This window comes from Ursus americanus, chromosome 15 (assembly GCF_024610735.1).
Source record: "Ursus americanus isolate L20-20 chromosome 15, mUrsAme1.1.p, whole genome shotgun sequence".
Taxonomy (NCBI): domain Eukaryota; kingdom Metazoa; phylum Chordata; class Mammalia; order Carnivora; family Ursidae; genus Ursus; species Ursus americanus.
In genome coordinates, this window is record NC_142141.1 from 64,414,322 (window position 1) to 64,434,267 (window position 19,946).

At 61.2% G+C, this 19,946-nt stretch overlaps 1 protein-coding gene across 1 annotated transcript in view; it reads left to right on the forward strand.

Moving 5' to 3' along the window:
- The first annotated feature begins 3,127 nt into the window (after positions 1–3,127).
- Positions 3,128–19,946, forward strand: part of LOC123799108 (palmitoyltransferase ZDHHC11-like) — a 44,398-nt gene continuing 27,579 nt past the window's right edge. Inside the window, exons 1-5 of the mRNA XM_045808021.2 lie at positions 3,128–6,971; positions 11,727–11,905; positions 12,299–12,400; positions 14,973–15,097; positions 17,567–17,722. Of these exons, the coding sequence (XP_045663977.2) occupies positions 6,759–6,971; positions 11,727–11,905; positions 12,299–12,400; positions 14,973–15,097; positions 17,567–17,722 (775 nt within the window). The 5' untranslated portion in view covers positions 3,128–6,758. The remainder of the gene's footprint in view (positions 6,972–11,726; positions 11,906–12,298; positions 12,401–14,972; positions 15,098–17,566; positions 17,723–19,946) is intronic.

The window sequence follows — 19,946 nt, forward strand, 5'->3', positions numbered from 1 at the left end:
CGAATTTACCCACCCGGCACAACCTCTGCTTGTTTCCTTTTTTGAAAACAGAATTGGGGGCTCTGTTGTGTCCTGGGGCGGAGGCAGTCCTGGGAGAGAGGGTGTGTGTGCTTGAAGCAGTGGGCAGCGCGACATGCCCCAGCCCACGAGCGCCACTGCGTGTCGGGTGAGCAGAGCCCCTCGTGGACAGTCAGTAAAAGGGAGCAAAACATTGCGTAAGCAAGGCGTCAGGGAGCAGCTGTGGCAGAGTGCCAGCAAAGGAGCGAGCCCCTGGGAGGACAAAGCCCACGGTCAGGCTGCAGGGCTGACCCTCTGCTGGTCTCAGTGCCATGCTGCTCTGCAGGCCTGCCCCCAGCGCCCCAGCTGCCAGGCGGTCAGGATTGGGGAGCTGTATTTCCCATCTTGGCATGGGGGTACACTCTGCCTGCCCCCCCGCCCAGGGCTCCGAAGGTGAGGTTCTGTGCAGGGTGTGGCCCTGGGGTCTGGTGCTGGAGTTGCCTTGCGAGCCTTGCCTCTCCCTGGCCCTCATCTGGAGTTCACAACCACGTCTCTGTGACATGGACGTGGTGCATGTTTGCGAGACCTGTTGAGACAGTATGAGGCCACTGAGCCCCAGACCCACCTGAAGGGATTGGTCTCCACCTCAATGGCCTCAACAGATGTGCCAACAGCCAGAGATTCTGCTGCCCCCGACCACAAGCCTGTGCTGTGGACAGGCAGATTGGGCTGGGCGGCTTGGAGACTCCCGCTCTCGAGCACCGCCTCTGGAGAGCCGAGGGCTGCTACTCAGGAGGCCACAGAAGGGAAGACCGGGAGAGCATCTGAGGACAAGAGGGCCTTCTGACCAGTCTTTTTATTTCAGTAAAATTCACATGACCGAAAATTAATCACTGACCGCTTTAAAGTATGCAGCTGGGGGGCATTTGGTGCATTCACGGTGTTGTGCAGCCAGCACTTGTGTTGGACTCTGGAATGTTTCCATCAACCCGAAAAGAAACCCCGTCCCCACTGGCTCCCCTCAGTCCCTCCTGAAGCCTCTGGTAACGGCTCTGCTTTTGGCATCCGTGGATCTTCCTGTTCTCAGCACTGTGTTTTAGTGGAGTCCTATATTACGTGGCCGTCTGTGTTTGGCTTCCTTCCCTCAGCACAGTGTTTTCAAAGTTCTTGGCATGTAGAGTTTGTCAGTTTGGGCCCGGGGACCCCTGCCCTTGCCATGGACCGTGCCAGGGCTCAGGCTGCTCCTGGGTATGCCACCGCCATGAAGGGTGGACCTGGGACTTGGGTCGCCTCACTGGGCCCTCTGCTTGAGGAAGCTGGCAGGATCCCGGTCAGAACCCATGGATGCTGTCAGTGGTCAGCATAACTGAGCAGGTGCCCAAGGTAGGGGAGCGTCCCTCAGAGCCACACTGGACAGGCATTGGCCGCAGACCGCACAGCAGGACCGTGGCCCTCAACCACACAGGTGACCAGCCAGGGAGAGGGTCTGTCTGGGCGGACAGTGCTGGATGATGGGGCTTCATCTTCCTGCTCTTTGTCTACTGAAAGCTACACTCAGAGCAAGACCAGCGATGGGGAGAGTTTGCACTCTTGTTCGTGTGTGTGCGTGTGCGGGCTCATATGTGCATTTGTGTTTGTGCATGTGGGTGTACACAGGAGCGAGTGTATGCACGTTTATGTCCTTGCACGTGTGTAATTTTGGTGCACACGTGTGCGTGCACATTCGTGTCAGTGCCTGTGCGTAGGTGTGTGTGTTAGTGTATGTACGTGTACATGTGAGTACCTGTGCCCTACCTGTCCTGCACTCCGCCTCGCAACCCCGCGGCGTTGACCTTTCAGGGGTGGGGCCTGTCACGTGTGCCCGGCGGGCTTGCAGGCAGGCTTAGGGAAGCCCACTCGTAATGAAGGTTGTGAACGGCCTCCCTGTCCGGCAGAGCGATCACCACACTGTGGAGTGCTCTGCACGCCATGGAAACAGTGTGGGCACATCTGTTGAGGGGACAAGAGTGGGTTGCAAAGTGGGGTCCGACTGCACGCTGGTGCCGCCTGGCTTGGTGGGCGTGCGGTTGTGCCTGGGGAAAGTCGTGGCGGCCCCAGCTGGGGGCTTGTGCTTCTGCATGCTCTGGTTTTATGTCAGTTTCTTAGTGTTTCTATGGTGAGCAGGCCCTGGTGTTTGTAGCTTCAGAAGTGATTTTCATGGAGCAGAGGTGTCTCTGATGGAAGGTCATTTCTCAAAGGTGTGAGTGGCTCTGGCTCAACCAGGAGGCCCCCACTGTCTGCAGACTCGGGGTGCCCTGCGGTGGTGCCTGTCCCGCCGCGCTCCTCAGCGGCCTCCTCCAGGGTCTGGTGAGCTGCGGGGCACCGGGTGCTGAGGCCACAGGTCCCCGCGCACGCGGCAGCCTGCACACAGGCGTATCTGGAGAGGCACGTCCCGTGCAGGAGGCAGAGACGTCGCTCATCTTCATTTACTGAAAAGTACCGCAGAGACTGCACTTCCCAGCAGCTCGGCGCTGCGTCGCGGCCAACAGGAACCGTGGCCTTGTTGCCGGCACTTGCACACCTCGTCAGGGACCAGGCCTTTCAAACGTGAATGTGCCGTGGAAGGATGGCACTCTCTCAAGGGGGCCCTGCCTTTGTGTTCAGTTTCCTGCCGTCCGTTTCCACCGTCTGCAGGCTTTGCTGTGCTGGTGGCTGATTCCTGGGGCTCTGAGACCTGGTCAGGCAGCCTTGTTGTCTGGCCTGGGTCTCTTTGGTGACGCGCTGGCCTGGCCTGGGAGCAGTGTGGACAGTGGTGGCTGGCAGGCCCCGCTGCAGGAGTCTTCTGCTCCTGCCTCACGGGCACATGGTTCCGGGTGAAGGTTAGTACCCCATGGTCTGCCAGTGCCAGCCCAGTCCTGCCCATGGGCAGGTGTGGCATGCAGGGTCCATAGGAGGCAGCCACTCTCCCCACTGCCTGGCTACCTGGCCTCCAGCCCCCTTACTCCCGGGGGCCCCCCGTATCTCAGGGCCCATCTCCTCCTGCCCACCTGTGGGCAGACAAGGCTGCCAGGATCAGCATCCCTGTCATCCCCAAGGAGGCTTTGCTCCTTGAGGTCTCCTGGGATGTTTTGGGCTGCAGGGACAGGTGAACAGGCTGGGTGGAGCAGGACTGACCCAGACCAGAAGTAGGCCTTGGCACAAGCCACGTGGCCCAGTTCCCTGCCCAGCAGAGAGGTCCCCAGGCTTCCAGTAGGGCTGTCACGGCTGCGTGTTATGTGATACAAGCTTCCCTCCAAACTGAGCCCTGGCCCCTGCCCACTGGTTTCTCTTCATCTTGGGCCTGGCCCAGCTGCCTGGTGGGAGGCAGACCTCCCACCCGCTGGCCACCACCAGTGCCACACACAGTGCACACAGGAGGTGGCTCAGCCCACCTGGCTTGGGTGGCTTCCCCAGGGAGGTGTGTGATGCTGGGGTCAGGGGAGCCACTGCTCTCCCCCCACCAAGGAGGGGATCGAGATCTGAGAAGGCCATGTGGGGGTCTTTGGACCAAAATGGGCACCAGAAATTTCCTGCACTTGACATCTGAGACCCTGAGGGGAGGGGAGGGGAGAGGCAGGGAAAGGGGGTGCTGAGCCATCCTTGGGAGAGACCGCTTCCCGGCACACTGTCCACATGTCCGTCACCCCCGCCTCTTCCGCCCTGGCCCTTTTGTGGCTACTGAGGGGCAGACTCAGGACGCTGCTGTCCCACCCGACCTGGACAGAGCATGCAAGCCTGGGTCCCCGGAGCAGACTTGGCCAGCAGGTCAAGTGTCACGAGGAGCCTTGAGATCGATGCCCTGGCCGCTGAAGCAGGAGGTTGGGGGGCCAGGACCTTCCACTGGTTCACAGAGGGGCTGCCATGAGAGGTGGTGTAGTCAAAACTCAGGACCGTGTAGATGGACTCCGGCCTGTCTGGGGCCCCTGTGCCTTCTCTGCACCCCACCCCTCCCCCCAGCAGGCAGCAGGGGCTCTGGGGGGCCAGCCCTAGCTTTATGAGGCACTTCCTTGGGTTCCATCACTGCCATGACAACCAGAGGTCCTCACTTGAGTCTGGGCCAAGAGAGAGACCCATGCTTTTCTGTCCAGCCTGGACCAGTGATCGGGGTGGGGAGGGGGGGCAGGCAGAACAGGTTCTGCCTCCCAGGGAGGTAGGTGCCTCCTGCTTCTGTTGTGACCAGGAAACTCGCAGGCGTTACCTCCGTGCATCCCAAGTGGGATAGAAAGCAGAACAATGATTCAGAAGCTGTGAGGACCTGCGTCGGGTGACGGGGGTCAGAAGGTCATGCGTGCACAGGTTGTGTTCTAGATACTCAGGTGGGGGTGCCCAGGACTCCCTGTTCTAGGGAGCACGGTGTGACGGGCAGGAGGCGGAGGGACAGTGTCTGCAGCCACACGGGGCCGGGATAGTGGCATCTGCATGAAGCTCCTGCCAGTCAGCCATGCTTGTGTTGGGGACATGAAGGTGACAGCAGCCTCATGGGAGCATCACGGCACATCTTGCACCGAAACATGGGCTGGAACCCTTAGGGATGACAAAAAACAAACGCCAGGGACCAAACTTGGGATGCAAGGGGACCCTGGGCCACCAGGGCTAGTTCCCCGAGCCCACTGCCGCATCTGCCCGGTAGGGGAGGACGGTGTTCCGTCCCGCAGACTCGGTCTGGAGGGTCAGCTACAGCACTTACGCAAAGGAGTAGATGCGGGCCCGGCTCAGATTTGGTGGGGGTGTCACGTCATCCAGAGAGAGTGACGCCAGGACAGGCGCGAAAGGCAAGAAGAGATGGCTGTTAGCGGGGTGGGGAGACGCGGTTCCAGCGTGAGGAAATAGCCCAAGAAAGGTCGAGAATGGCGAGGAGTCCAGAAACCCCGTGTGCCTGGGGTGCGTGTGTGGTGCACTTGGGTGTCACGTGTGTGTGGTGTGTGCGTGTCTGGGGAAGCTGGTGTCTCCACGGCCGTCTTGTGCACACACGGAGCCCACATTCACTGTGCCCGTTTCACCCCAGAAGGAGACAGGAGGCGCTGCATTTGTTGGGAGCCGTGTTTGGTTGTGGGTTTTGAACTGATGTGCTCCCCCAGGAGCTAAGGGTCGAGCCAGAAGAGACGCGCTTTCCCATTCGCACAGACTGCAGACCAGGTGAGGGGAGCGCGTGGTTTGGTGAATGGAGGTGTGTGAGCCCAGCGCCTGCCGTGGGAGGGGCCCGGGATGAGGCTGCCCCGCTGCCGCCCGCCCGTGCTCCCTCCAGAACGCCTCATCCGCACGAGCCCGCGTGACTGCGGAGCCCGCAGGGACGGACCTCAGCCGCACCTGCCCCGGGTGCTCCCTGTAGCTGTGGGTAAGTGTGCGGCCCACGGGCCGCCCTCATGCCCATGCCTCCCGCCCCCTGTGGTAGCTAGCATGCGCTTGCCCACCGTGAAGTTTTGCTGGTGGTGCCTCGCGACCTCCCAGGGCCACTTGCATGTGTGATGCCAGAGCCTCCCCGAGCCCTCTGAGGAGCGGGGACGCGGTGTCCCTGCAGGCCTCACTCTTGGCCCCCACGCGCTCATGACACTTGGGCTGGGGCCATTTGGGTTCAAACTACTCTCAAAACCTGAAGAACAGCTCTTTTAAATTTTACAAATTCCGACGTCAGTTGCAACTTCGGGGTTTCCACACATGGTCGTGGTGACATTTCTGTCCTGGGAACTCCTGCAGGATGGGGGGCCGCGCTCCTGTCCTTGCCACTGCAGGCGGCCCTGGGGCTGACCCCCGCCCTCCCTCTCACTCCTTCCACAAGATAAGTGCTCTCTACCTCTGTTGTCCCTTCACTTAGGATTTCTTTCTCAATGTCACCGCTTTGCCTCCCCGTCCCCAGGTCTGCATGTGCCCTCGATCCTCCTTCCCCGTTATGGTGGTTTGATGTCTGGCAGCGTCCTGTCTGTTGGTTCACACTTCCATCCGAATGTTGCTTTTACTCAGGAATCATGTAACACAGGGTACCTCTCCCTGCTCCAGTCCCCAGTGCTCTGGCCTTGCTGTCCGTGGGGGATGCTCTCTGCTGGCCCCTGGGCATTTCACTGACCAGGGAAGCCCCGCCAGGACCCTCAGGGCTCCACCTGCCACGGCTGTGAGGTGTCTGTCGCTCACCCGTCCCTCAGCCCTCCGCCCAGCCATGGCGCCCTCCCAGCCCTTGCCTTAACCTGGCTGACCCCAGGGGGCCTGGAGGCCCCAGAAGCCCCACGGGCTGCAGCAAGAGCAGCACAGCTCTTTGGGAATGTGGTATCTTGTTTTGTCCTTAAGGGAAAATTGTAGGAAGATTCTCTGAGGATTTCAGGCACATCACAGCTTCACATGGTCACACCAGCGAGGGTCTGCTTTTCCTGCAAACTTTCCCTGTTTCCCTGGGGATGAGGGCCTCGTCCTCATAGGGGTCTTCTTGCATGTGACGGGTTTCCTGATGAGTCAGTGTGCATTTGTAAACAGCCCGCACTCCTCCCTGGAGGTGGTCACGGCCATGCCCGCGCTGGGGTCCTGGCAGGTGCCTTTCCTGGGCCCTTGGCCCTGCGGGCCGCACACCCTCCAAGAGTGTTACTGCAGTTGCATCACTGCTGTGGCCTGGGCAGACTCAGGATTCCCCCAGGACCCTGGAGGGCCCTCCACCCGCCATTTGCCTCCGGAAGTGGGCAGCCCTGGGGTCCCCTTGCCACGCAGCCTGCAGGAGGAGTCCATGCACAGCCTGTCTGCCCCCGACTTCCACCTTGCAGATGGATCTGTGCAGCAGGAGCTGGAGATGGGTCGTCCCAGAAGCCGAGGGCAAGCAGGCCCCGCCCCCCCGCCTGTCCCGAGTGAATGGCTGGTCGAGGCCCCTGCACTCCTTCCAGGTGGTGGCCTGGGCCACGCTCTTCATCGTAGCCGTTGCCAACTTCGGCATCTTCATTCCCTTCCTGCCACGTAGTTGGAAGTACATCGCCTACGGTGTATCCTTTACAGTGGGAGCAGCGTCTGCTGTCCGAGGGAGGCTCCTGGAGGGCATCTCCCAGCTGGCTCGGGGCCACGCCTCACCTTCTGGTCCCCCTTGCCGCTCCGTCCTCTGCACCAAGTCAGCCACAGGCGCGGCACCTTGCCCTCTGACCCCGCTCCCCCTCTTGACCCCAAACGCCCACCATGGCCACAGCACCTGCTTGATATCCTACGTGTGTTCCCTGTGGGGCTCCCTGGCTCGGGGTCCGAGCTAAAAGCACAGGCTTGCCCGCCTTCGGTTCAGGGAGAGCGCTCCTGGTGGCGAGGGGCAGAGGGACCCTGGAGTGGGGTGGAGAGCCCTGAGGACAGGGAGGAGTCACAGGGCCAGGGCAGACATGCAGACACAAATGGGCCCAGTGCTGAGGCAGCCACGAAGCAGCCACACATGTGGTTGCACACGCAGATGCTTGGGAAGCAGGCTTTCTTCCTTGCATTCCAGCAGCCCATCTGGCTCAGAGATTGGAGGGTGTCTCCTAGGGACATACCTGGTGTTCAGTCTCAAGGTCTGCACGTCCACAGTGGGCTGGATCCAGCTGGCTGGGGGGCGGGGGAGCCACGCCAGGGGTCCAAGGGGGTGTTTGTAGAGGCAGACACTAATTACAACGGTGGCCCGTCTAGCCTCTAGTTCCTGTGCTTTCTTGTTTGGCCCCTCTTGCGACGTAAGAGCCTGTTGGTGGGTGGTGGCCTGACCTGGCAGAGAGAGCCTGCCGGCCGCTAGGACCCACAACACAGGCCACAGTGGAGGCTGCAAATCCCATGGCGGCCCTGAGAGGAGGCTCCAGACGTATTACTGGAGTAGCTCCAGGCCAGGCGGGCAGACGCTGGGGACGTGGGTATGGGTGCACGGGGCTGTCACGCAGCTCTGCGGCGGGGGGGCTGGCAGCTGTAGGTGCTGTGCCCCGCCCCCAGCCACATGGTGTCGCCAGCCTTGCTCCCTCCTCACGCCTGACTCTGGGGGGGGCGGATCTCAGTGCCACCAGTGCACCCGTGTTAAGGGGCCACCACTGGCGGGCCCCGCCAGTGAGCCTCGACATCCACCATGGCCTGACGTGCAAGCCCGCTGCCTCCCCTGACCTGGCCAGCCTCTCCCTGCAGGGCCTTCAGAGTGCCTGGTCCACAGGAGCAGAACGGGGAACACGGGTCCCGTGTGCCCTGGGCACAGCCACCCCACCTCTGGGCCTGCGGTCTGAGGTGGGGCCCATGTACTTGTGTCTTTCACAGCCAGAAGATGGGCAGAAATTGTACGATCTCCCAGCCAGCCCATCTTGAAATTTCCCAAAACATGCTTTGTCAGGGTTTTTTAACCCAGAACCCGGTCACGGTTCTCCTGTCTCAGGCCCAGCGCAGTGTCCACCAGCCCTCTGCCCTGCGGTTGGTGCCCTCTCCACAGCTGGGGCAGCTTGCAGGTGGGCCTGGCCACCACCCTCCTCCCTTGGCCTTCCCTGGCGGAGTCACCCTCTTGCTGGGGCTTGTCTCCATTTTGCCACTCCTCCTGTGTGCTCAGCTCACGTTCTTGTGCATGGTGGGCACTATGCATGGTGGGCAAGGTAGCAGAGACCCGAACGGAGCCCTGGAAGCCCGCAGGTGTGGGCGGGCTCTCCTGCCTCCAGCTATCCATCCTTGCCTGTATCCTGATCTCAGTCCCTGACTGTGGGTTTGCTCACCTGATGGGTTAAAATCCATTGCCTTCATTGTCCCTAGACCTTCGCTCAGCCTGTTTTGGGGCCTTTTTGAGCTGCCCGTGTTCTTTGTCCAGGGGACCCCTCTGAGCACTCACCTGCTTTCGGGCCCAGAGGGAGCCTCAATGGCTTGGTGCCCAGTCTGAGCTGCCCCTGGCGATGGAGCCCAGTGATGGATTTGCGCTGCCCCTGGGCCAGCCCCCAGGGATGAATTCTGGCTGGCTTGACAGGTGTCCAGGACTCCAGCTGCCCTGAGACACGGTCTCTCTCCGCCCAGCACCCCACTGGGCTGGCGACATCCCTCAGGCCCCGCAGCCACCTGGGCGCTGTGCTCTGGCCACTGGGGGGCGCCAGTGTCCTTCAGTGACTGCAGGGACTGTCTGGGCCCCACAGAGGAGGGCTGGCCGGGTTGCAGCCTCCGAAACACTCAGCACAGGAGGTGGACCCGTGGGTTCTTGGCTGACCCTCTGGGTCTGAGCTTCCCCCGCCATCCTGCAAAGGGAAGCAGCTTGACCCCGGGCCCATAGGGTCCACTGTGCAGAGGGGCTGGCGTCAGATGGGACCAGACTTAGTCTGAGGGCCTGTGTTGTGGCCAGGGCTGAGGAGCCCCCGGTGAGCTGCTGTGACTGTGCGGGTGACGTCCCACCCTGGCTTCAGGGCTGGCGTGAGGCAGACGTGACTGGGGCGGCGGGGGCTCTGGGGGCGCCTCACCTCTTCCTGCCGCAGAGCCGGAAGGACGGGAGGGCGTGTGTCCTGGGCTGGCGCCCGTGGCCTATTTACCAAACACAGATTGTTGCTAGGGGACCGTGGCCTCTGGGGCAGGGCCTTCTGCTCGTGGAGAGCGAGACCTCCTGCCCTGTTCCTTTTGCTTCTTGTTATTCACGGGAACCTAAGACTCTCTTGCACTGGGATAGACTTTGACACCGAGAGCGGGAACTCGGTATGGCACCCGCTCTGGGACACTTCCGGGGCTCAGCCCGTGCTCATTGACATCTGGAGCGTGTGGCTGACCCAGTGAATGGCCAGGCAAAATGGGGTCACCTTTTGCTGGCCCATATCATTCCTGTGGGTGATCTGGGGTCACAAGGCTTGAGTGCTGGGCGGCGTTAGGTCAGACAAGCTGGTGGGCTGTGTTCTTGCCCAGACAGCTTCGTGCCAGAGGGGTTGTGGGGGACCTGTCCTACCACAGGGGGGGCTGGAAGCCAAGCCCCTTTATTCCTGGGGGACTGGTTCTGGGGGCAGCTTGGCCAGGGCACCTGCAGGGTTGGGACATCCAGGGAAATTGGCGGCAGGCAGCTTCGTGTGGCTGGCCCAGCAGCTCAGATCAGGTGATTCAGGCACCTGCACTTTGAGGGTCAGAGTACGGACCGTGCTGTTCCCACACTGTCTCCCTGGCGGTGGTCTCATGCAAGTCGAGTGTAGCCGTGGGGGCAAAGGGCTTTGAGCACACATCCCAGCCCTGGCCTTACCTGCTGCCCTCCTGTGCTCCCTCCTGGGCACCTTGCCCGCCTGTTTCTGAGGAAGGGGCTGTACCTGGGCCACAGTTGAACTTCCTGCAGCATCTTATTGTCCTGGGCCTTCTGCTTAGGACGGTCTCCTGTTGCCCCAGTAACCACACAAACAGTGCCGTGCGTCTGGCCAGCGCCACAGGCTTCAGGGAGCAGGTGCAGGGGGAAGGGCTTGCCAGTACCATGTTGGTGTCTCCAGCTGTGACCTTGAAGCCCAGCCCAGCCCCTGACCACCCGCCTGCTGCCCCACACCCTGCATGGAACAGGGCCTTGGTCTGCTCAGCAGAGGAGTACGGGAGGCTCACGCCCTAGCCAGCCCTTCAGGGTCTGGTGGCCACAAGAAGGGCCTTGGTGTCACTGCACCCCTTCATGGCCCTGAAGGGGTCAAGTCAGTCCCTTTCCCCCTGCAGATCTCCCAGGGCCTGGCTGGTTCTCAGCCGTCCCTCCACCCACCCATGGCCTGGGCACCAGCTTCCCGGTCTGACCATCTCGGCCCTCAGCGCATTCTTGCCTGCTGTCCTTGTAGCCATGCTCCCCCAGCAGGGCTGGCTCCCCATCGCCTCTGTGCCCACATCTGGCACCCAGATCCCTGGGTCTACACTGGCTCCTAGAGACTAGAGGACGAGGGGTGATGAGCCATCTGGCCAGACGCAGCCTCCCACTCAGATTGTTGTGTGGTGGCCTTCACGGAGGCAGGCCCACATGGAGGCCGAGCGCTGCTGCTGGGTGGGCGGCAGACCCCGGACCACAACAGTGGCAGAGCCTGAGAAGGACCCCACAGGGGCTTCCCGCAGGATGGAGCTCTGACCCCCTGCTCAGAGCTCCCCCCGCACAAAATCGCGGCAGAGCCCTGTGCACACGGCCGGTGGTTTCCCCCACCACACCCTGGAGCCCATCCTGTAACCCTGAGCCCTCCGCTCGGAGCCGGTCGGGGAAGCAGGGCAGGGCTGACAGGGAGGCAGCCTCCACCTCTTCTGTTTGGTTTCCATGGGGACACTGTGTTGGTCCCGAGGTGGAGGAGGAGAGGGTGAGATCCCAGGGCCTGGTTCTACCCTGGGTGCCATGGAGGGAGCGGGTGCTGGGGAGCCGGAGGGACCGGGGGTGGGGAAGACAAGAGCAGACGGAGCACCCGCCCCACAGAGACAGGGTGTGGAAGCCCTCCCCCCCACCTGTTCGTTACTTGATGGCAAGCTTGTCTCCTAACCCCACATGTGCTCTCGAGCTGCCCGAAGTCCCCCCACACCTCCTTCAGCACCCAGCACGGTGCCCGCCCCCTGCGGCACCCTCTGCCGGGCCCTGCTTCCAGCCAGAAAGCTTCTCTCCAGTGCCAGCGTCGTCCCTCGTGGAGGAAGGAACGGGGAAGGGGGCACACTCTGTCGGCCACGGGGGCATGAGCGGGCTGTCCTGGGACCTGGCCCTTGGCCAGGTGCACCGCTCCCGTGGCGTGACCGGCAGCCACCCTGAGTGGGCACCCTCGCCGTGTGGACCAGGCCCGGCAGCGTGTTCCTTGACACCCCTTCCCCAGGTGACCGGCGGGCTCTTCTCTTTCCACTTCTTAGTCCACTTGATTGCAGTTTCCATTGACCCGGCCGAAGCCAATGTCCGGCTCAAGAAGAACTACCTGGAGCCTATGCCGACCTTCGATCGGTCCAAACACGCGCACGTGATCCAGAAGCAGTACTGCCACCTGTGCGAGGTCACTGTGTGAGTGCCCGGCTTCGGGGCAGGCGGTCCCGAGGGTAGCCTGCCTCTGTTTCCAGGCGGCTGACTGGCGCTGCTGTCCTTGAACGAGGAGCAGCAGCCCTCAGACGCACAGGGCCCCTGGCAGATCTAAACGCCCCCTCTCAGATCTCTGCCCAGGTTAGCCTTCCGTAGGCAGCCCGGGAGGGAAGCCCGTGGCTCAGGGTAGGATCCAAGCCCAGGTTCCAAGTGCGACCCCTGGCACCCATGTGGCGGGCATGGCCAGGGCACACCACCCGACCTGGGGCCGGTCCTCCCCACTGCCTGCCTCTCCCCTACAGGCAGACGGGGGCTCTGACCCTACTTCATCCTGCACGCACTGCCCACAGGCTGACGCTCCTGAATTCTTCCCTCCAGGAGCTCGAAAGCCAAACACTGCAGCGCCTGCAACAAGTGTGTCTCTGGCTTTGACCACCACTGCAAATGGCTCAACAACTGTGTGGGGAGCAGGAATTACTGGTGAGGGGCTGGGGACCTGGGGCAGTGGGAGGGGAGACCCAGGTGTGGGGGAAGGGTGAGGAGTCTGGGGCCCCAAAAGAAGGCTCTGTAGGCTGGAGGCCTCGTGGGTGAGAGGGTGGGGGCTACAAGCAGTGGGGGATCACGTGCTGTCCCTCTGTCCTCCTGTGTGGCTCTGAGACACGTTGGTCCGGACTCACCCCTGGATGCGTGAGGTCCAGCCCGTGGGAAGGGGCACGGCCTGAGCTGCCTCGTCCTTGACCCACTGGCCTGGGCCCAGCTGGCTTCCCCCAGGGAGGCCGTGCAAGCACAGAGGATGGGGGCCCAGGCTGCACCGTCCAGGCCTGGACGGGCACAGGTGCAGGGCTGGTGAGCGTCAACAGGACCCCACATGCCGGAGCCAGGCTCGGAGTGGCCGGGAGAGACAGGGGCGCTCCCCACACTTGTTCTCACTGGCCTTCGCTGGCTGGTGACACAGCAGCCAAGGGACTCCCCCGCTAACCCACCATCCTGTGGCGGACGTGCCGTGTGCATGCCAGTCAGCAAGCAAGACGGCCGCGTGAGAAGTGAGCTGCTGGTTCAGGCCTGAAGACCACTGCTGCTCTGAGCAGAAGGAAGCACAGAGCCCTCATAATTAGAAAAACCCCCTCAGCACTGGGTGACTGGGGGTGCCTGGGAGCCCCCGTCCTGCCTCCTCCCTACAGAAGAGGAGCCCCGGGCCAGCCAGAATGGGGTGGGCCACCCTCCTCATGCCAGCAGGGCTCTCTGCTCCCTCACTGGACGCAGCTCCTTAAGGCCTTGCTGCCATGAGCTGGTTGCCTTGAGGTCCAGTCCGCCATCAGGGGACGTGAGAGGCCCTGCCACTGAGGAGGACTGAGTGGGCCAGGCCCCATGGGGCACACAGGCTGGAGCTCAGAGGTCCTGACGGGGCCCCAGGCACAGCTGACTGAGGGGGTTCCCAATGGGGCAAGAAGCCTCTTGACCACAAGTGAGCCCCAGGAGCCGTCCTGGCATCCACAGGGCAGGGTCAGCAGGAGGGAGCGGGTGCCTGGCCCACAGCAAGGAGAGGGCCGCGTTCCTCGGAAGGAGCACGCAGAGGTGAGGGGGCGCTGCGCGTGCGGGGGTCAGGGTGAGCATCGTCCGCGTGCGCCTGCCCCAGCTTCCCTCCTGTCCCTTCAGCCATCCAGCAGAGAAAGCAAGAGGGAGTGACTGCACTTGAAAGACAGTTTGTCAAAAAAAGTGGGCAAAGCCTAGCAAGCTAGGGGAGTCAGGTCTTCACAGAGAAAGGGCTGGACTAGGTGCTGAGGCGTCACAGACGCAGGAGTCGGGAAAGGAAGCTTCGCGTTCTGAACATTGACTAGACAGGCTTCAACCCCACCCCATAGGGAGGGCTGCCTCTTGCCAGGTGACAGCAGGACAGGATGGCCGAGGGGCTTCCAGTGCGGGGCAAGCCCACCACCTGGAGGGTTCCCTGGAGACCAGAGCCAGGTATGGGGCCAGGCCTGTGTCCCCTGCAGCTTGGAGACACACAGGAGGCTGGGCCTGCACAGGGTCACGTGGGAGACGCACCTTGGGGGGTTAGTGAGGGGCCACGATGCAACGGCCCCCGAGCCAACGTGTCTCCAGGACCCAGGGCCGTGCCCCACATGCACCCAACCCTTTGGGAATGCTCACGTTTTAGCTCTCTGCCTAAAGATGTGTGTAAAGAGCCCTCAAGAAGTTCTGGAAAAGCATCATGGAATCAACTGAGTTTCAGCTGAAGAAAACACGTTGAGATTGAAAATGTTGAAGGAATGGTTTCCTTCAACGTCACAACAGCAGAAAACCCAGAGGAGGACTGTGCCGTGGGAGCATTTTCTAAGAATCGCCGACCACGGTTCATTTTCTGGGTGGAGAGATCACTCTCTGGGTCTTTTGAACAAAGGCAAGGGGGCAGGAGTGATTTTGGTCTAATGCCAAAGCCCAAGACGTCATTTTGCACAGAAGTGTGCACGGCCCCGGAGAGGGTGCGTGGAGATCACTCACCGTGAGCCGTACCCGGCCAGGCAGCTGTCATGGCGCACCCCTGGCCTCCCCGACCCAATCTGGCTTTGGTGCCCTTGATGGAAGGATAGCACCAGGATCCCCACCATGTGTCCACACCCAATTCTGTTCAGTGGCAGCGGTCACGACCCCAACTCCGGCTAAGAGCCACAAGCGCTCATTTTCTGCAGTTCTGTGACTGGGCAAGAGCCCCCGGTGAGCGGCAGCCGGGATGTGGTGGGATCCTGTGCCCGCCCACCCCACTCGGCCCAGAGCCTCTGTGTCCCTCGCTGTGAGCCAGGGTGGCCCGTCCTCACCGCCTTGTGGGGTTCGAGGGGAGAGTGTCTGTAAGCCATGAGGCACAGAACGTGGAGGTGCCGTCAGGATGGCCGCAAACCAGCAGCGGCCCCGGAGAGCTGCAAAGAGGCTCGCGGGACAGGGGGACAGGAGCCGGGAAGAGGGCTGGGTCTCGGGCTGGGGGCCCGGGTTGCCGGCTTCCTGGGCTGCGGGTCGGCTGGCCCTGAGCCCGGCTCCGCCCCTGCCCATCCCGCAGGTACTTCTTCTTCTCCGTGGCCTCCGCCTCGGCCGTCCTGCTCTGCCTGATTGTCACCCTGCTGTACATCTTCATCCAGTTCTTCATCGACCCGGCGGAGCTCCGCACACACCCCTACTACAAAAGTACACAGTGGCTCCTCTCGGGTCCCTCGCAAGTGTTAGCCCATCCCTCCAGCCGCCTCTGGGGTAAAAACCTTCCTTCGGGGGGTGGGGCGTCAGCCTGGCCTGCCCCCCAGCTGGGTGAGCAGCATGGCCGGGCAGGAGGGCGGCAGCCCCCCAGGCACCAGGAGGCAGGGTCAGGGACTGCGGGTGCTGGCTGCTCAGAGGCCGTGCTCCCGGAGAGTGCCAAGCATTGGGGGGGGGGGGGCCCTCCGCCCCGTCACCCTGCAGGTGGTCTGGGTGGGGAGCAGGGTAGGGTAGAAGGACAGGGCTGCCAGGGGACAGGTTCTGGGTGATGTGTGGCTGCAGGGCTCAGTTTAGTGGGTGCAGGAGCCTGGCCTTGGGAACAGATGTGGGATTGGATGTGGCCTCAAAGATATGTCCATGATCTCACCCTCCGACCTGTGACTATGACCTTATTTGGGGAAAGGCTCTTTACAGATGTGATTAAGGATCCTGAAATGATCATAGGTTACCCGGGAGTGTGTGTGGAGGGGTGCTGGGTCCGTTGAGAACATCTTTGTAAGAGGCTGGAGGGACAGGGCCACAGCCAGGGGTGCCTGGAGCCCTGGGAGCCGGAAGATTCAGGTCAGAGCCTCCCCTACAGCCTTGAGGGAGCTGCTGCACCCTGACTTCCAGGCTCCATCTCTGTGGCTTAAACTGCCCAGTCTGTGGCCATCGGTCACAGCAGCCCCTGTGACACAGGGAGGACCCCAGGTGGACCTCCTCCTGTGTTGTCCTGAGTGTCCAGGGACCTCAGCCCATAGGGTGCAGAGCAAGGCTGCCTGTCTCAGCCTAGGCCTCTCTCCAGAACACGTCACGGCCCAGTACATACAGCAGGAGAACAGAGGACCTTGTTGCTCAGCTCAGAACATTCCGGGGATCCCCACTCTGCCCAGGCTCCAACATCTCTGCAAGGGCCAGCATCGGGCTCCAGCATGGGCCTGGACAGTGCCCTCCTCCCAGAGAAGTGAGCAGCCAGCCAGCCTGCAGAGCCAGTGATGACCTGGTAGTGGGACTGAGCCCCCACGTCTCCCTTGGTCTCCAGAGCCTGTGCCATTGGAGGGGTCCCGCTGCCATCCAGTCCAGAGCCCAGCTGCACTGTGCCTCTTCCTGGGGGGGGGCGCTATGCCCTGTGCACCTTCACCCCGAGGCCCACACAGCACCTGGCACAGATGAGCCCTTAGGGCATGGACTGTCTGACCTGCATCTGCTCTGAAATGCATCCTGATTATTTTCATGGTGAAAGGGAACAGCGGGGGTCTCAGCGAGGCCAGGCCCCCCACTCAGCAGGACGAGCCGCTCAGGCTCTGCATGCAGCCAGCTGGAGGCCTCTGCCTGCCATCTTTCCTGACAGTCTCCACACGCAGCCTGAGCCAGAGGGCTAGCTGGGGCCAGCAGCCTCCAGAACAGTCAAGGGTGGGCACTGGGGGTTCCACATGAAGGCCCTCCCCACCACATGGCCTCTTAATGCCCCTACACACTCTGAAATGTGGCTCACACCTGGTGAGCGGCGACCTCCGCGCACCTGAGTGCCCGCAGCAGCACCTCTGTGCATTTCCTTATGGCCTCCCATCATGGGCGTTAGCTGGGCCTGCACTGCCGTGCGCTGTGAAGACAGAGGGCAGGGTGACCGCCCAGAGCGCAGCAGCCCCTGTGGCTGCAGGTGCACAGACGCCAAGTGACCCTGGCTTCTCTCGGAGACTTGCTGGCTCTGGAACCACAGTGGCACCAGCTATACATGAATGTCTGATGACTGAGGCAATCTCCTGGGTTTTCTGTTCCAGAAGATTCCACGGGCTGTTTAATCGCCAGTTCCCTGGGACACTTTGCTGTCATTGGTGGGAATTCATTGAAACATCACCAGCTTAGGGGACAAGCGTCCGGTCGGCCAGCCCACTGTCCAGCCAGCCCCATGCACATAGCACCACAGCCCCTAAGGCCTGCAGCCACATAACACAGCAGGCCTGGCAGCCACCTTGTGGGGCGCCACATAAGGAACTGGTGTCAGGGCATTTCAGCTGGAATTCCTTCTCACGGGCCCGCCTGCAGATTCCTCAGTGCCTTTCTTACACTTCAGTTGGGGGCACAGAGGACCACGTTCTGGAAATGCCCCGAGGCGCTGGCTACAGCCTTCTAGTTCTCTGTGAGAGTGGCTGGTTGAGAACGGGGAAGGTCCAGCAAGGACCTGGCTGATGGGTAGGGTGGGTGTTGGGGCCAGGCAGGGTGCCAGGCTCTGGGACCTGGACACTTGGCTATCCTCTTCCAGCCCCGTAAAGTGAGATTGTCAGGGGGCTGTGAGGGCACTTAGGTAAGGCAGGGCACACACCTTGGGCTAGTTTCCTTCTCCCACCGCTGAGCTGTGTCTCCTGAGGGGAGGTGCAGCCATGCCCCGGGTGCTGGACATGGTGTGTGTCTCCCTTGCCTCCACAGAGGTCTCCAATAAGAACACCTGGCTGCTGTTCCTTCCCCTTTTCCCTGTAAAGACGAAGACCCCAGTGGTCCTGGGCATTGGGGTGTTCGTGCTGCTGCTGGACGTCATCAGCCTCCTGCTGCTCGGGCACCTGCTTCTCTTCCACCTCTACCTAAGTATGTGTCCTGAGGCAGAAGACTGCTCAACTGGGCCCTGCTAGAAACAAGCACAAAAGACAAATCGCAGGATGGGAAGAGACACCCCTCAAGGGACAGCAGGCCTGAGACCTGCAGAGACCACGACAGGGCGTTTAAGAGTATATCAGAATGTTCAGAGATAAAGGAGCAGAATCTGAGGCAGGACAGGACACCTTGAAAAGAAAACAGGGCCTTTAGAAAAGCACCAAATCCTAACAGTGAGAAACAGTCAGCCAGTGACAGGGTCTTGCTGACCAAACTCACCACAGGGAGACGGGTGGTTTTCTGGTGTCCACATGGCAGTGTGCACTGCAGGCTCCACCGCTCACTGGCATGGGGTGGGGGGGCAGGGCTTCTGCTCCCCATGAAGCCCTTCTTCGAATGTGCATTACTCTCTAGGGCCCTGTGTGGTGCAGGGTATAACCTCACGTCCTCCGCGGAGCTAGGGCCGGTCGACCCAAGCCCTTCCTAAAGCTGCTGCACACTGGCCAAGGGGGATGGGGTGCATTTGGGGACAGTGTCTCAGTCACAGCGTATATGATAGCCAGCAGGTGGCAATTTGGGCAGGTCCAGAAGCCTGCCGCAGCCACGCAGGATGGACGGATGCAAGACTGGAGAGCAAGTCCACGGGACTCATGGCCACCTGGAGATCTGGGGACAGGGACAAAAGGGCCACAACTCAGGCACCCAGGAGGGTCGTGGTGCCATACTCACTTTGGGGGCATGCGCAGGAGACCCCTGGAAGGGGAGAAGCACGCTGAGCTTGGGGCTCAGGGTGTTGCTCATCGGGGATTTGGACATCAAAGAACAGACTTCCAGAACAAAGTTAAGATATTAACTCTTGTTACTTACAGTAAAATTCCCTAAAATGTAGCTGCTTGAAACAACAGAGTTAGTGCCTGGCAGTTTCTGTGGGTTCCCCGCCCCTGCTCTTCCTTCAGGTGCCAGGAGGGGCCGTGGTCTCATCCGATAGGGGAGGATCCACTTCTAGGCTCATCACCAGGGCGGTGGCAGGTCAGTTCCTGACCTCAGTTCCTTGTGAGTTGGTGGCAAGTGTCCCCTGCCATTCCTTGTCATGTGGATGCTCCAACACGCAGAGCATTTTACAGCGGGGCAGCTGGTTTCATCAGAGTGGGCAAGTGAGAGGCAAGACGGGGAGCAAGACAGAGCCAGCCTTTCGATACCCAGTCATGGAGGTCACGCCCCATCACCTCTTCTGCAAGGCGCTGGGGTCAGCCTGCTCTCCAGCGGATGAGACTACGTGAATGCCCTGAGGTGGGAGGGGGACCGCTGGGGGACACATCAGAAACTGCCAGCAGTTGGGTGCTCCATTTTGAAGCTTGGGTAAAGGACATCCAGACGAGCCTGCAGCACATGAGCAGGAGTGGGAACGTTGGTGAGGGCAAGCTCTCCGGGAAGACACACAGATGTGGGAGTGCCAGCAGCAGGGGTGTGGGAAAGCCACCTTCGTGCAAGTGGGAGAGAGCACATCCCGAAGGACAGTGGCACCAAGCTCCTGTGTTAGAGCCTGGTAAGGCCAGAGGGAACATGGTGGACACTCCCTCAGTGCACCTGCACTCTGGCCTCACTTCCTCAACTGCATCTCCTCTTGTTACTGTCAGATGAAGGTGTTTTACACAAAACTCAGGATGAGCGTGAGCTCTGGGAGACACACAGTGTGTGCTTACCATCTGATGGTGATGGTAGCTGTGCAAATCCATGCCAAAGGAGGAGTGTGACCAAGTGCGAGTTTATACCCTCAAACAGACACAGGGTCTGAGGGAGTGGGAAGGATGAAGCAAGAGCCAGGTGGAGTTAATTAAGGAAGCCAAAGCAAACAAAAACAAAAGCACTTGTACGAACCACCCAGGGAAAGGGATGGGCCCTGTTCTGCAGGAGCTCACCCCACCTGGGAAGCAGCCTCTGAGGGCTCCACGTTGGTGTGTGGAGCGGCCCGCCCTCCGTCTGCTCCTCGAGCTGCAAATAGGCTTCTGTGGGTGGCCCTTCTCACTTTCCAGAAATAATTAGAAGCCATCTGTCCTCATGTTGGTGGGTTTTAGGAAAAGAGAAATGGGAAGATGGGCACCTCTGCTGAAGCACATAGCTGGAACAGGCACAGAACCCATTTCATGAATAGTGCTGTCTACCAATAGGTCTCAGATGCTCTTTCAGTGACCTGGGGGGCTACTGCCACAATGCCAGA